Consider the following 17,286-nt stretch of genomic DNA (forward strand, 5'->3'; position numbering starts at 1 on the left):
ATCTAATGGACGGATGAACGAACAGACGAACAGACGAACACTGACAATTACGATACATCACCGCTTTGAAGTGTAATGTAAAAACAAATATCAGAAATTACATTTTTTTAAATTCTACCTTTAAGTGTTAAAGGATGTACATAAGATAAATGTTTTTGCTGACAGTGCAGTTTGCTGACGTGCAATTTGATTTTGTTGACACTTTTAGAACATCGTGTCTTTTGTCAAAGTGATGTGTTGCATCTCTGCAGTGTGTGCAATCCCCAATCCTTGAAAGAATGACACCTTTCAAACGGGCCAGTGTGTGGGCAGATGCTGCTTTTTTTCTTTAGAAAGTTTCTCTACAGGAACACAATATCACCAACCACATCTACTGCCTCCCACACAATTTGTGTACTTTATCTTCTCCCTTCAAAGGTCATCTGTGAAGATAAGAGATACAGGTAACCTGAACTAGACTGGTATCTAAGGACTGCTGCGCAAGAGAAAATTTAGTCATGTGACATTAATATGATTTAATAATTTCTTAAGAGTATATTAATAACAACCGTGAATATAGAGGAAGGGAACTTGTTTTCTGGTTCAGTTACATCTAAAACACGTTCATTTTTACTTTGTAAATCTATGTTAACCCTTGTGTAATCTAGTTCCATGGCTTGATTACGACCAATAGACATATGTTAATGTGAGGGCATCAATTTAAGAAGTCAGTGGTTTTACTCTTTTCTATTCTACATCAATAGCAAAGAGATTATTCTTTATTTTATACAACTATCATGTGTGACTATAAATGAGAACTTATTATTACTACTTAAGGGTTTTTGCACTTTTATTTGTCTCTGAACAGTGATTTAACCAAATCAGTCACACAGCATACTACCCCATAACATTTTGCTTGTGTCCGGAAACAGAGACCTAAACAACTTTGGTGTTTCTTTGAAACAATAACACTATCAATCACTCCAAACCTTTATCACCTGAGCAAAATGGAAAGTTGTTTCAGGAGATGGCATATACATTAAAAGGGGTACATTTTGTGATTTTTTTGTAGTAAAAAAAAAAAAAAGACCACAGGAAATGTGACATTGATACTTTTGTAAGCTTGCCACTAGTCTTTATGCCCACAGACGTCTAACATAGGTATATGTAGTGTGGCTGTGTCAGAGAAAAATGAGGCTGCATTATGCTACTCTTGCACTTTCAAGTTGAAAATGGACTGATTTACAACAATATTTTTTTGTTTGTGTGTTATCGCCAGATATCTCCAGCAAAGAAATTATTAATAGGTTACTGATATAAATGTTTTGAAGCAAGAGTATCAAAGTGGCAACATGTTAAAGTCTTAATGTGAATCAGCCTCTGTGTTCTTACCCAATAAAGATTAACCTGAGGAGATTGGTAGGTTGGCTAGAGACAGAGGTTAAGGAAGTGCATCAACCCATGCACAGACGGATTTGCTATTGCTTTATTCTAGCCGCAGATTTAGCCTTAGCCCCATTTTACTTGAGTGAAGTAGTTACTGTACAACTGTGTCGTGATTTAAATTACCAATAACTCCCCCCAAAAAAGTGGAAAAGCAGTTCGGAAAATGATAAAGTAAATTAATTATTTAGCCAATAATGGAAAAAAAAGAGGGAGGGAACGCATAATGTGAGTATTGAATATGCAACACAATCACAATTTTTCATCTTAGAGTGCCTATTCTAAATGCAGATATAAGGAGTAGACAAGTCTGTTTCACTTGCATTACATTTAATAACAAGTGTTTAGATCACAGGAAGGTCATTGTCTCCACCATTGTCTCCACCATTGTCACCTCAGGTGACCATGACTGATTTTTTTTTTACCTTTTATTTTTTAATTGAAAGTTCCTTGGACCCAAACAAAGCATGTCAGCAAAGCTTTAGAAAGCCAATACATTTTGTACAAAGAACCAAAAAAAGCAGATTATAATCATTTTAAAATTCTATTTCTAAACAATCTTACAAAAATAACAACAATGACGACTATGAGCAGTCTGCTGATCAATGACAAAAGTGATCACCTCCCAATATTTTCCAACTATGACTGGAAAGAAACTGCGTGTCGGGAACAGGCCCAAACATTCTTCAAGAGAGTCAAGACTGAAGAAAGAATGACCGCATTAAGAAATGATCTATTAGCTCAAACTGGTCTGATGTTTACACTGCTGATGATGTTAACATTGCATATGACTATCTCACTGATAGAATAAAAGTATTGTACAATTTGCATTGTCCAGTGAAGAAAATCTTTCTAAACAAAAAAGGTGTTAAGAAACCATGGATGACGTTGTCATTGATCGATGCCTGTCGGAAAAAGAATATATTATATAAAAAGTTTGTGAAACAAAGAACAGAACAAGCAGAAGCTAAATACAAAAAATATAGAAATAAATTAAATGTTATAATACAAACATGTAAAAAAAGAATATTATAGTAATCTGCTTGCAGAAAATAAAAATTACACTAAAAAATTATGGGACATAATAATGTTATAAAACAAAGTAAGGCCAAATCATCCTATCCAGAACACTTTAATATTAAAAATACAAAAATAGAGGATATGGATAAAGTAGCTAATAAATTTAATGAATATTTTGTGGGTGTCGGGCCTGAGCTGGAAGAAAACATTCCTGTCTCACACAAGGTAAAGGTCATCATCTCATTTTCATCCCCTTTGCCGCCCAAGTAATCTGCCTTTTGTTTCATTTTTCTATCTGCAACGGTTGCGAAGATATTTGGTGGACATACGAACGGACGGAAGAACTAACTATCACAATAAACGAACAGACAAACACACAAACACTGAATTACAATACATCACCGCTTTGAAGCGGGATGTAATAATAACTGGGTAAAAGAAGAAAGTCTAGTTCATACAGCTTTCAGTTCTTCCTGAGGGATGTATGTCCACCAGGTCCCACGTGGTCAGGTAGCTCCTTAATAAGTAATAATATGAGGGCGAGCCAGATCAGAAGACAAACCAGTGGAAGTCTCTTCTGGCGTTACAGAAGGCTCAAAGCACTTGTTTCTTGATTAGCCAATCATACAAAAGCAATAAAGACAAAAAAATAAGAAAAAAAACCCAGCACAATATCACTCAAATTACAGTACTGTAATTATGAGCAAATTAAAAATGTAAGCAAGGCAGTCAGAGATTGCAACATCCCGTGACACCCGTGAATTAAAAATGTTACCCTGACCTACTTTCATAGGTCAGGGTCATTTAAAGAAAGACCCATGATCCAACATGTAATTGATGCATTCTATTTGTTATGAGGTTTCAGAGATCTGTATACACAAAAAGGTGTAAAAGTGAAAATGTGACCTTGGCCTAGTTTTTCAAGGTCAAGGATGTGACCTTATTTTGATCGCCTTGCCTCCCTGAATATAACGGCTTTTGCTTCGTCTTTCTATCTTATCCGGTTCCTGAGATATGTGCAAAGATATCTCAGGATAGAAAATATCTCAGACCATAGATGAAAGCTCTGAGGCAGGGCGGGTGCGGTGCGGCGTGTTCCGTCTTCTACCTTCCGGCCCGTGGCAGCACTTCGGACAGTGTCCTCACAGTTGGCCCACCGTGGTCTGACCATGGTAGTGTCCGTGAATTCACCCACTTCTCTGTCCCACGCTGTCACGTTCTATCTGCCTCCTTTGCATTTCAAAAAGCATGGTGAAAGCTAACTGAGTCCCACCCAAAGAGGAACCACCGCTCACACACCCGACACATCACCACCACGCTGTGAAACATCTTTTGTCATCTTTGCTGGAAACCAAATTATTTCAAGGTGGTCATCGTGGGGCCAACACATTAAAAAGTGTTCACACCTATGATAAATTTTACAGTCAATTACAATTATCTTGCACTATTACAAGATAATAACAGTATTAGGAAGAGTGGGTACCATGAGGCAGAGATCTGGAATTTTTTTATAGCAATAACGCATTAGGTCAAATCATCAGCAAATGTAACCTTCCATTCTTTGTCACATGTTTAGGACAAATTGTTCTCTACAGGAAATGGCCATTTTTCATACGTTTTGATGAAATAGCCAAAAATAGGATTTGTAGAGAAATCTATATATTAAATTGAGCAGCATTAACATGGTTAATGCTGTACAATTGCTTGAAAACTTTAAAAAAAAAAAAAAAAAAGAAGTAAAATAAATAGCAAAGTTAACATTTAAAATTTAGAAATAAGTGTGCAGGATCTCTTCACATATTTATGAATTAATATTTATGAATTTTCATGAAAATGTTGGCTGATTTTTTAATTAAAGTTTATTTTAATGTAAATGTGGTTCAAAATTTTTACGCACAAAAAAATACCCCTCTGGTTTTAAAACATAATAATGGCTTAAGAAACGGTGCCGTCTGATGACATACATGGAATACGTGCTTAATTAACTGTTTATTAACTCCGCGGGCGAGGAGCGGTGTTCAAGTGTGCGCGTGCCCTGAGTTGTGTTGTGTCTGCTGACGTCACCACCAGAACTGTCTTGTCACGCGGGGTTAGTAAAAGTTGGGATCGGAGCTGCAGTGAGGGAGACAGAGAGACAGACAGGAAGAGAGACAGACAGGAAGACAGAGAGACAGGAAGAGAGACAGAGGGGACTGGGTAATTAAACGGACGTTTCATCGGCTTTGTAGCGAACATTAGACACTGGCAAAGGAAGCCCTTGTTTGGTGCTGACTCGGTCCCGGAGACGGAGAAGCAGCGAGGGGAGAGTTGGAAGGGGGCAGACGACCGTCTCTGTAGTTGGAGCCAGAATTTCGCCAGAGGAAGAGAAACCAGCAACTTGAAATTTGTATAAAACGAAGAGGGGAGGGGACTGGGGGGTGGGGTGGGGGGGACACACAGGAGTTTATATATGGAGAAAGAACCTGAAGTTAAATGAACAAAAAGTTGAAGCTCGGCGGCGTTGAAGTCGGTAAATGTTGTGACGTTTTCGGAGAGCATAATTTGCTCTAGCGGTCGACGGTCGAGTGGTGGGTTGTTGCCCGAGCTGTCAAACCCGATGACTACTGCGAACTGCCCCGGGAGCGAGGAGCTGGACTTCAGACTGCTCTTCGGAGAGGACGTCCAACCGCTAGGCCCGGCAGGTTAGTGTGCTCTTCAAGCGGGGCATTTCATCCTGTATGGAACCTAATTGTTGTAAACTTAACGTTACGTCACACGGCAGTGCTATCTTTTATTTAACACTAAGATATTCTTTATATATAATTTTCGCCCGGTAGGTCTCGACCCCACTTTTCGAAACTGTTTGCCCTGCTGAAGAGGAACCGACTCGAACAAGTGTGTTTTTACACAGGAGTTCTTGAAATATCCCGCGTCCTTTCTGTCGTGGTCGCTCTGCTAATGTCTGCCAACACCAGCTGTCATTAGCTTCACATGCTAGCAGATTAGCACAGTGCTTGTCAGCTTCATATGCGCACCCACTGGACAGTCCAGCTAAAAGTTCTAAAATGCTCTGGAACAGATGGTTTGGTCGCTATCTGCATCCATGCTTTGGTACTTTGCAGAGAGTGTGGCACTTAGTTTGGTTTTTATGGTGTAAATGTACCATGGAGGACCAGTTGAATGTCCCTCAGGCACATGCTAATGTTGTCAAAGCTTTTATTCACTTAAAAAAATAAGTTAAAAGTAGGACAGGTGTTTTCTGACAGCAAAGAACCAGAGGTACTAGCTGATTTTAGTTTTTCTAGGTGATGTCTGGGATGCATCTCTACCGAAATCACAAATTATGCTGTGCTGTAGTAATACACAGTTAGTTAAGTTAGTTACACGTTGAGAGCTTTATCAAATTAATGTACCAAAATGTAAAGAAAAAAACAAAGGTTTTTTGTAGTATTAGTATTACAAATAAACTTCATAGTTTAAATGTGATTTTTTTTTTACTGTTACTGTCACCACAGCGAATCAAACAATCAAAATATAGAGAAGATATACTGTACATCAGATAAATAATTTACAATAACAATTTTCTTATATTACAAACAAATTTGATTTCTCTAGAAGGCCTTATATCTGAGTATGGAAATAAACTGTAGCTTATTGCAGCAAACTAGTTTAAGTTTGTTAACTTTGTGTCTAGTTTGACAGCGGCAAGTTTTTTATTGTTAAAGCTACACCAGAATTAGAAATCAATCACCTGTTCACATTAACCACATTAGGAATAATAACAAAATTGTAACGTGTATGATTTGTTATGCTTTGTTCCACGCGCATCAAAAAATGGGATGAAAATCATCTTGATCCTTTTGGTTCAGACACATGCTGATTGAGATGCCTTGTCAATTCCAAAATTACATTTAATGCCACTGTGGTTACTCTTCATCCCAGGCCAAACTATTCTCGTAGCTGACAATAAGAGTCATTAAAATGGGATGGCCAAATACTCATTAAATTTGTTGTTCTGTCAAACAGGGTTGACATTAAAATACAATTATAAATTAATATTTAACATGAAATGTTACAGTAAACATTAAGGAAGTGAAAAACCCTAATTTGTTATTAATATAGTCAACTGTTGCTTTTATTTTTTGACATTGGACCAGTGTTTGACATACAAATGATCACATGCTGTTAAATTTACTTTTGATTGGTTCTTGTAGAGAAATGTCTTCTATTAGTCAGTTAACTGGTTAACTGGTGTACTCCAGAAATAATTCAACATATGTCATGTCAGGTGTCGTTGGTTCACATATACTGATCACATTTGACACGTGGACGAATTACAATATTATCAGCAATGTGTGGTTCCCTGTACGTATATCCAGTCAGTTTCTGTTTACGTTTTACATTGAGCCAAATTTGATTGGGTCAGATTGATATCTTTTATGACTGATTAACAGATATTTGAGATTTACTTTTACTTACTGTCATTAACATTGTTTTGTTAATTTTAAGTAAATTAACCTACTTTTCGGTAATAATCACAGAGACTTGACAAAGGTGAAATCCTCACTTAAATATGATGTAAAAACAGAGACATATGGATTTGAAGATGCTTGAAATGGCAGTCAGGTAGCGGCCGTGGATCAAATATCTGATATTGTCTAAAGTAAAGTAAATGCATACAACTTTCTTTGTTCCACTCTTTCAGGTTTGGGTTTTTTATTCAGTTACAGTTTCTTAGTTCACATACAATGTTTTTTCTATAGATATTTTGAACACCTGCAGACCATTTTCCAATATATCAAAGTGCATACTGGATTAATTATAGATATTTCCATTGTTCTGTCATCGATCGTAAATCCAGATCCTTCATTAGTTTGTGTCTTTGGACCTAAACCGTTGGAACTTGTGAAATCACCAATGTCCTTTTCCTGAGATGCTGACAAAGTACATTAGTGACGGTTTGGTTTGTGCAATCTTAAAAATATTTTTTTCCTTGGATTAAACAGACATTTGATTTGGAGACAGGACAATGACAAAGCTGCATTTGGTATAAGTATAGGAATAAAAGCGTCATTGTGCAAATGTTTTTAATCTGGTTCAGACTGCATGATTTGGCCCAAACCAGGGGGTGCCACATCAATAACTAGAGTGTAATTCAGGATCATACGGCCGGATTAACATACCGTTGAACACTTTTGACTTGGTCTCCTTCTGTGAAGGTGAAAATCGTGTCAGGGCTTGTTTTTGTAACTACCTGGAGAAACAGCACTGGGAACATCTGGCAGGTCTTTATTTCAATGAGCTTCTTATTGTTAACTGTTGATTGAACTGGGCTGTGACTATGAAAATCTATAAAACCAGGTTTGTAGTTTTGTTTTGAAGAGGAAGAATTGATTTGTCCAAAACCTAGGGTGACACAACAGTGACATCTCGTTCTAAAAGGTTGCTGTTGTGGGAAGTTGTTGCTCATTTTTCTAATATACATCATCTCCATTCTGAAAGGAACTGATGAGTGAATGTTGGCTTGTTGTACACTCAGCAGTCAGTTATCTTTATGTCTTTCTGCTTGAATATATTATGTGTGTAATAAAAATTTTATAACAGCTTGATACCGTACAACACCACAATGCTTCTTTTGTTTTTGCAGGTCTTTGCCTGATTATTTGTTGTTAGTTTCTTCATTCTTTTGTTCTCTTGAGTTTTTCCTCTGCTTTTGAGAGAACTAGTCACTGCTTTGAGTTGACATATGCCACTACTCTGTTTAGAATCATTGGGCTTGGTTACTGTGAGGGTTTTTCCCTGTTTATGCACAATACCAGCTGAATAGAAAAACAAGCCCATCGAAGTGACGATGAAAATTTTATTAAAATAAATTTGTAGATGGACATAGAAACACTTCAGAATCAATGCCAAACAACATAACTCATTTAGAATCTAGAAAAATGAAGATAACATGTTTTTTTTTGTATAAAACAAATTATCTCACACATTGATTGATGAGGTGTACTCTTTTGTCACATCATCTAGATCCAGAAAATGGCAAACAAAACAGTTAACTTGGAAAAACCAGACTGTTGTCAAATTAACTGGTTTGTATGGGAAATTTTGAAAAAGATGATAAAATGCTTTATTTAGGTTGTGGAGGTGGGAGCTATAATATGTGTGGTGTGATACTGCTGCATAATAATGCGTTATCATTTATCAGACATACATCTATTGAATATTTCTGTGTTTTGATCAGATCCAGACTGACAAATTCATTCATATATTTTATTGTCTTTTTAGATTTCACTCAACCATTTTGATGACTCTTAATTCAAAATAGTTGTTAATGTTTTATTTTTATATTATAAACAAGCATTCATTAAATACTCATTGGATTTATTCGCAAACATTCTTGTCGGGTTTGGCTTTAAAAATAATTTTAGTTGTGCTTTGTTGTTGGTATGGTTCATGTTAAAGTCATGTTGGACTTGCTGCCAAAAACACACAGGTCATCATGTTAGCAGAGCCATTTTCACCTGTAAACAGACAAATAACAAGTTCCCTCTCTTTTGATTACTGTGAAAACAAGCTATGACTTTTAGACAAAGGGATTTTTAGACTTGGCTAGTTCAGTGCTTCTTCCCTAGCAATACCCAACTAATTTAGTAATTCAAGAGTACGGAAACCATTGGGTAGCACTGTTAGTTCACAGAATATGTAACACATTGTGTGTGCCTGGATGTGCTAATGGAATGTAGTTGTAAATTAGCATAGTTTTTAATTATCAGTCAAACAATTACAAATTTTGAAAGTTTTTTTTCAGGCAGTACTCAATTTCTAAGTAGCCACACACACACACACACACACACACACACACACACACACACACACACACACACACACACACACACACACACACACACACACACACACACACACACACACACACACACACACACACACACACACACACACACACACACACACACACACACACACACACACACACACACACACACACACATACACCCCAGATGAATGGGCTTTATTTTTGGTGTTCAGACGTTGGCTTTCCTTCTACTGAATCCTGAACCAAAAAGAATCATACCTTGTGTCAAGTCCCCTTAAGCCCTCATAGCAACTAAGTTGAAGTACTGAAGTGATATCACCTGCTAATAAATTGCCATCATTATTTGCATTGTTGTCATTTCTATATTTACAGGTTTAGTCGAGCTGTATTCTATGGGTTGGGTTTCAGATGAGTGTTTCCGGTTCGTACTAAGCTGTTCAGTATTTTTTCACATGCATCGGAAGGGTGTGTTATTTTTTTCCCCCGGAAATCTCGAGCATTTTATTTATTTCTTCACTTGCAAGTATGTTTATTTCTGTCTCTTTTTTGTGAAATGCACCCGTATACAATACATGAATCTCAAGTCTATGAGTATAAGGATGCCCTCATCAAAGCTTAGTGCATTTTCCTCATTAAATTTGTTGCTGAAGATCAACTTATTACCCATTTGTGATGGAATGTTGTTTATGCATTTGTTGTGTCGAGATATTGTTGAGTTTGGTAATGGAGGTCATAATTAGTTGCTTTAGATTGTCTGTTAGAGATGGTATAAGACATGGGAATGGTAGTGCCCTTTGTGGGGGCAGAGTTTAACCATAGCAAATGTATCTGGCATGTTGCCTCAGACATAGCATGTGGGGTTCAGATGGCATGGTCGAATGAATGGTGAGGGGGGCACACTGCTCTCTAGCTGCCGCTAAGAGGAACAGAGACAATTTTGTCCACATAGTCTGTCACTCTAGATTTTTTTTTTGTTATTTTCTATACATTCCAAACACATCAATTGTTGTCTTTTTACCTCATCTCACAAATTGAAATAGAATAATTTGTGATTTGTCAGTTGCCACCATAACCAAATTGTAGATCTACTGAGATGACTGAGACATCTTTCCCTACTCACTGCTCACTCAGGAAATGAAATAGACCACCACTGACATCAGAGAGCCTGATTCAGGGCTAATGAAATCTCCAGATGCCAACAGTCACCACAGCCACTTAGTAGACTGTCAGGTTAGATTTTTTTTCTGCTCACGTGCTGTGACATTTCTTTTATCCATAGGATCATCTTTGTTGTGCTTGGGTGTGGTCATTCGAAGACACATGATCTCAACGACACCTTCTGATTAAAAGAAGTTTAAGTTGAAAGCCATTTTGCCTTTGTCTAGGCTGTTGTCATTACTCTAAGTCTGTGAACCAAGAGCATGATCCTCTCAGTCCTTGTCGTGGGAAAGACTGAAATTACATCGCTCTCATGGTGGACTATTTTGAGCTCCCAAAGAGAGTGGCAGAGGGCAGGCGGCAGGTTCTAGTGACTCGTTTGTACTTAGTGCAGGAGAACCCTCTCTCGTCCCAGCGCGTCGGCAGCCTTCAACATTTTACTGCTCAAGAGTTTTGTGATCTTAACTGGAAGAGGAGGGGAAGAATGCTGTGCGCTACATCGCCAGGTGAGTGTGTCTGCACTCCCAACTGTAGCCAGGTGTGTGTTGTGTGTAGTCTAGACGTTGATATTAAGGGGTGGAAGCCTCCACTCAGAAAAGCAGCTGTCACTAGAGTATAGACTGTCTATCTGAAATAATAGTAAAAACCATGGAGGTTACTTTTTGATTGACAGCCTTTGTAAAATATTATATATTTATATGTTCATATAATAGGCAGTAATATACTCTGAAGGAAAATGATCCTTATTGACAATTTTTATGAAACAAATGTAACCTTTCATTAAAAAAACAACCTAACAAAACTAAACAGAAGAGATGGAAAAAATACATAACGCTAAGAGCATTAAAAAAACCCCAAACTGAATTCATTAATTACAGTTCAACTAAACATTCTATAAAGACTCTTGTAAATACCAGTTTGGGAGTAAAGACTGTGTGTCATAAAAAAGTGTTTTCTTCCTACCTACAGCTTCCATTATTTATAATGAAAATGTGAAAGACAGAGAGGTTAAAGGTCACACAGGCACGCATCAGGTCCACATGTGGGGCTAGATCACCATGTGGGTGCCCCCTAACCTTACTGAACTGAAGTGGTCCTAGCACCCAGTGTGATGAATGAGATGTTTGTTTCCCGGGGCGAGGCATGAGTAACTATGTGTGGCATCTGTCTAGTTTAAATTTAGTGTAACTGAAGCTACCGCTGGCTGTGCTGTATCAACATGTCAGAGGCTGCATTACACCAGAGAGAAAGCTGTTGAACTCCTGCATCTGGCTTCATTTTTTTCTTTCTCTCTTTGGTCCCGTTTTGCCGAGGCATAGCTTGCTACAAAGGAATTAGAATGCTTTCAATCCTCATTTATTTTAGATCATCCCTCAAAGCTGCTCAGTTAGGCTAATGTTTTGTATTCATACCTCTTTCCAATGCAGTTTTCTTGACCCACACCAATTATCTGTCCAATAATCTTGAGGCATCATTGAGAAGCAGTGGTTGTTATATTGGTTTTGATGGTAGGTGGTTTTATTTTGGATGAAGAAGTCAATAAATTGAATTTCCTGGTGATGGTATTCATTCCAGTTGGGGCCCACGTGTTGAAGTGGACCCTACTTCACGGGTCATAGTTGGAATGTGGACCATGTGCACTTTGACAGCTGGGCTTTATAGATAGAGGTTTTAACGACATGAACTAGTGATCCCTTTCTGCTCATTATGTGTAAAAAGGAGATTATGAATTGTGACTCTTAAAGATATTTCATCTATCTTTTTAATATGTAAAAAAAAGTTGAACTGAAAAGACAGAGAATCATGTGTTTTTGTACTTTGGGTATGTATATGTTCTTTTGTGGACCTTTTTCAGGGGAAATCGAAGAGTGTGGTTTTGTCCTTGCTTATGTCCTGACTACAAGCATGAGGAACATAATAGTATTGTTTTGAGGCTCTACAAGAGCAGTACAGACAGCCCTTTAATGGAGGACTTTTTTATAAATGGGTTTTTGGGTGGCTTTAAGGCACAGGATAACTGTCAATATGTGACAGGAAATGAGAGGAGAGTGCGAACGGTTGTGGGTCCAAACCGCTGTGTCCTCAATAAGGATGCCTTTTGAGGACTTTTTGGTTCTTCACCAGATTCCATCCCACTCATCTACAAACAACAGAGATTGGGAATGGGATTGATAACATTTACATGTGGAAGAACCGTATTGGTTGACACACTTGTACATTTATAAATGGTGTGTATATACACAACTCTAGTCTCACTACCCTCGGTCTCTTCTCTGTATTTCTGTCTTTCTTACTCACTCTCTTTCTCTAACACACACACACACACACACACACACACACACACACACACACACACACACACACACACACACACACACACACACACACACACACACACACACACACACACACACATCACCACACAGCAGATTGGTTTCACAGTCTATCTCTCTCCCTTTGCCTCTCCACAGACAGTTTTTTTCAGGCACATGCACGGTCAGCCCAGACAGATTGTTTAAATGTCACCCCTACTAGCAGTAGCCTCTGATGTTATCTGGTCTGGGTTATTGCAGGCCATCAGGCAGCTTGTTCACCTCAGAGGCCAGTGTTCTAGTGTGTCGTAGCTCTCTCATTTAATTTAAAAACCCCGTACACACGATTCAGCCGACAAGTTTTGTGTTTACATGTTCACAAAAAGCAATGCTTAGTGGTTGGTTACTAGCTATCTTTGGGGGTATGGTTACTTTAAGATCTTTGTTTACATGCAACTGTACTTTTACTAACGCTGTCATTCTTAAAATATATTGTGACAAATGTTGCTGTGGCTGAGAGGATAAGATCTGTGTTATCAATTTTAGAAATACTGCTGTCTATCTTCAAAAACTGTCTTGTTGAAGCTGTTAAGTTTTAATTGTACTTTATTGTAGTATGGTTTCAAATGCATTTAAAAGTAAAAACAAAACATTTACTGACATTTACTGACTTTTGTCATGCACGGAGGAATATGAAAAATTGTAGAAACACAGTGACTTTCCATTCAGGAGGATGATCTCCAAATATCAGGATAAAGTTCTGGCAGTCATCCAATTTCATTCTATTCTGGCTTCCACACTGTTTAAGTTCATTCTAGCTGCAGTGTCTTTGATTTAAATTGTTGGGGTTTTTTTGTTGTTGTTTTTTTACTTTTTCAGTTGCTTAAATCAAATGTCCTTCTTTGAGCAGTTTTCCCAGGAAGATATTTAGGTATGTATTCACTTGGTGCCCTGTATTATGGAAAGTTGTTTTCTTAATACACGCACGCACGCACACACACACACACACACACACACAGACACACACACACACACACACACACACACACACACACACACACACACACACACACACACACACACACACACACACACACACACACACACACACACACACACACAAATCAAATAAATATGTATACACACACAGTGAGTGTATGTATATGTCGTTGTTGTTGTGTGTGTGTGTGTGTGTGTGTGTCAGGGTATTGCCAGCAACAGACACGTCCTGATAATATTGATATTGTTACTAGTAAGGTATTTGATGTTCAGCACTAATGCAGTTACGGAAAGGACCAATCAGTCCTTTCTTAAGGAAACTTTTCTTGCCACAGAATCAAAAAATTATGTTTTTGGAAATATCCCCAAATATTTTTCAAACACCACCGTTGATTCAAAGCAAGCAGCTTTGGGAGCAGGATTTTTTTTTAACTTAACACACTTCACTAATGCTGGATGATGCAACTAAAATGATAAATCACCTCATTTCTAATGAGAAAGTCTAATACAAAGAAGAAGAAACACCAGCTGTGGATATTCTTATATATGTTCTTACTGTCATTACCACAGGGCTTTCTTTTTGTAGTTTTCCCCACTCAATAACATGCAATTCACATAATATTATTAGCTGATTGAAAAAGGCTCACCTAGCATAATCTGAGACCATAAAAAGCATAAAAAGAGAATACAAAGGAAGTTGTCCCACAGTAAGTCACCTACAATAGCATTCTATGCTCTTCATGAACTGACACCTTGCTCACTGCAGATGTGGTCAAATTAGCTACAGCTGCAGCTGGGGACTTGTCTTTAGCACCAAAGTGAGCTCATTAAGAGATCAGATATATTTTATGTTTGACCAGGTATTCCTGGGTTGAAAGTGTTGCCATAGCCAGCGATATTTTTTCTGTTGCAGACATTGTGGCAAGTTTTCTCTACCATCATGCTTTGAAACACACTTAAAATTGTCTCAGTCTATTTCTCTCTGTACTCTAAGTCTCACTTAGATCACCTACTAGGTATTGTAAATTTGTGATTTTAGTGCCTAAATACATGAGACAATGGACCCAAACAGAAGGTTGAATTGAAGCTGCTCTCTATTATCATGGCAGATACTATTATTTCACATGTAGTCTTATAAGGCTGACTGACTTATCTGTTAAATATATATGTTTACTGTATACTTTGTAAATGTATAAGTAATATTTCCTGTATCATTATTGACATAATCAAAATTTAAATATTCCTGAGCTCTCATAATTTATGATTAATGTTTCTTAAATGTAATCAGATTTTTTGGAAAGGGATTTTCATGCGTTGGTGGGTATTTAGTTCAGGTGGCTACTTGGCGCTCTATGTTTATCCCATAATGTTATCTCAGCGTGGGATTGTTAATTGAGAGCTTAATTTAGCTGCTAGCATACGTTAACATTGGCTTGAGCTGCCATTGTTAAGCCTCTGCTGGCCACTGTCTGCTGTGACGGCTGAGGAGACCTTTTTGTTATAACCCTAACATAATGTGACAGACTGAGTTAATACCATGAGATTGCAGATGTGAAATTAAGCTAAGACTCATAATGCAAAAATCAGTTGTTAATGTTTTTTATGACTTTATATGCACTTCACCATATTTTCAGTGACATTTGTAATTCCCACTCACTCAGTCCCTGAAGTTTATATATCCACAGTCCAAACCATGGACATGTCCAGTGGTCTCTGGTAGGACTGGAGCAAACCCAGTTTAACAAGGTCTAGAGCCACAGGTGTAGGGCGCCGTTACAATATTTGTGTGCATGTGCGTCATCAGCTGTGTCAGAAGTGTGGGCACCCAGCCAGCTGCAGAGTTCCTGGAAAACCCAATAGAAAGGATTCTTTTTGGCTTTTGTGGGAAATCTGTTGGCAATCATCGCAAATATCTATTTAAATTCAAATGTTAATTTAAAGATTTTTTTTCTCATGACCTGTCATTAAATTAAAAAAAAAAAAATTCCCCAAACTGAAACTTACGGACTTCAATTTTTTTATAGCAATACTCTCGTATGTATTGTCTTGAATAGCATGATAACACATGTTTTGACTCGGCGTGTCATGCCAGTCCCTGCACTGATGTTGCTTCACATAAAATTTACCCCTAATACATTACCAAAATTGAGGCAGACTTTAGATTGTATAAAAATCATTTGTTTGTAATTGAACATTTTCATTACCAACAGTGGTGTGCCTGAAATTTAGTATCTTTGCTAAAAAACTGTACATTTTTTATTGAATATTGACTGGCTGTCCATACCTTTTACAGACTAATCTTTTAACAAATGTTAGTCTCTAAATATGTTTTCTTTAGATTATTTAGATTTGTAGCATGTAGCAGGATTACATCTTTCACATTTGCCATGCATGTCTGTGAGCACAATTGTGTGTGCTCGATCTGTGTAAACTCACACTTCTTGCATGCGACCAAGAAGCAGAAATGTGCTGTTGATTACGAGAAATGTTGCAGCTTCACCTGCCCACAGGTGTTAACATGCCTACCCAGACATGACATAATCTGTGGAGGTAGTCCGGTCACCTGCCTTCCTGTTCCTTGTCCTGAGATGTCTATCTGCTTCGCTTTCGCTTAAATGTTTTGCCATGACAGGCTGCAGGAAGAGACAATAATGTAGTGAAATGGTTGGACATAAGAAAGAGTGGCAACTTATCACCAGATTGTCACAGTTTATAAAAATGCAGTTTATAAAAGTTTATAAAAATGCAAAAATGCAGATAGAACTGTTCAATGACTCAGACATAATATGAGCCTACCTGAGAGTCGTTCCAAATCTGTATGATCCATTCACGACTCAACAGAAAAATTCCAGGTGCTAGGTAATTAGGTAATTTATTCTTTGAGAAAATTTTGGACCTGTTGGACATGTATACAGTTGGATTGAATGAGAAACCACAATTTAGACAAGTCTAAGTAAAATGTCTTGCAGAAGAAATACTCCTTTCTTCTAGCTGAACTGTTTTCTTCGTTCACCTGTGTTTCATGCACTCCTGACTTTCTTAATAGTAAGTTTTAATACAAAAATTTCTGATACACTAATTTTTTTATTTTTAAAGATGACAATATGTCATCTTTCTTCCTGTACTTTGTTATCCTTACTGTTCCTCATCTGTGTTTATTAGTGGATCACAAACAAACTTTTGTGGTGAGCTGGTGAATTCATCCTGAGCACATATCCATATTGCTCTTATTGCCTAATGATTGCAGTTTATTTGAGTTTACAGTCAGTCAGTCAGTCATCTTCAGATTACTACCGCTATATCCGCTGCAGCGGGTCACGGGCAGCTGGAGCCTATCTCTGCGGCACAGGGCGTGAGACGGGGGACACTCTGGGCACAACGCCAGTGCACCGCGGTTGTATTTACATATCCACCTTAAATAGAACTGAAGTTTTTCTATCAATATTTTCAGCTGCTTTTCATTCTCAGAGTGTTATAAATACTGGGTGTTCTAGTTTAACACGTTTTCATGCTGGCTGAGTTGTGAGACAAGCTAATCTATCATGAGAGGGACAACTGACA

At 37.7% G+C, this 17,286-nt stretch overlaps 1 protein-coding gene across 3 annotated transcripts in view; it reads left to right on the forward strand.

Moving 5' to 3' along the window:
* Nucleotides 1-4,872: 4,872 nt before the first annotated feature.
* The window catches only part of nfatc3a (nuclear factor of activated T cells 3a), a 63,426-nt gene continuing 51,012 nt past the window's right edge, over nt 4,873-17,286 (forward strand). For 2 of the 3 annotated variants that reach the window (XM_068310039.1, XM_068310048.1), the window contains exon 1: nt 4,873-5,123. In XM_068310039.1, the coding sequence (XP_068166140.1) occupies nt 5,039-5,123 (85 nt within the window). In that variant the 5' untranslated portion in view covers nt 4,873-5,038. Of the gene's footprint in view, nt 5,124-10,711; nt 10,921-17,286 lie in introns of those variants that run through there. The other variant, XM_068310031.1, reaches the window with a different exon arrangement.

The sequence above is a fragment of the Antennarius striatus genome, chromosome 1 (assembly GCF_040054535.1).
Source record: "Antennarius striatus isolate MH-2024 chromosome 1, ASM4005453v1, whole genome shotgun sequence".
NCBI classification, from domain to species: Eukaryota; Metazoa; Chordata; class Actinopteri; order Lophiiformes; family Antennariidae; genus Antennarius; species Antennarius striatus.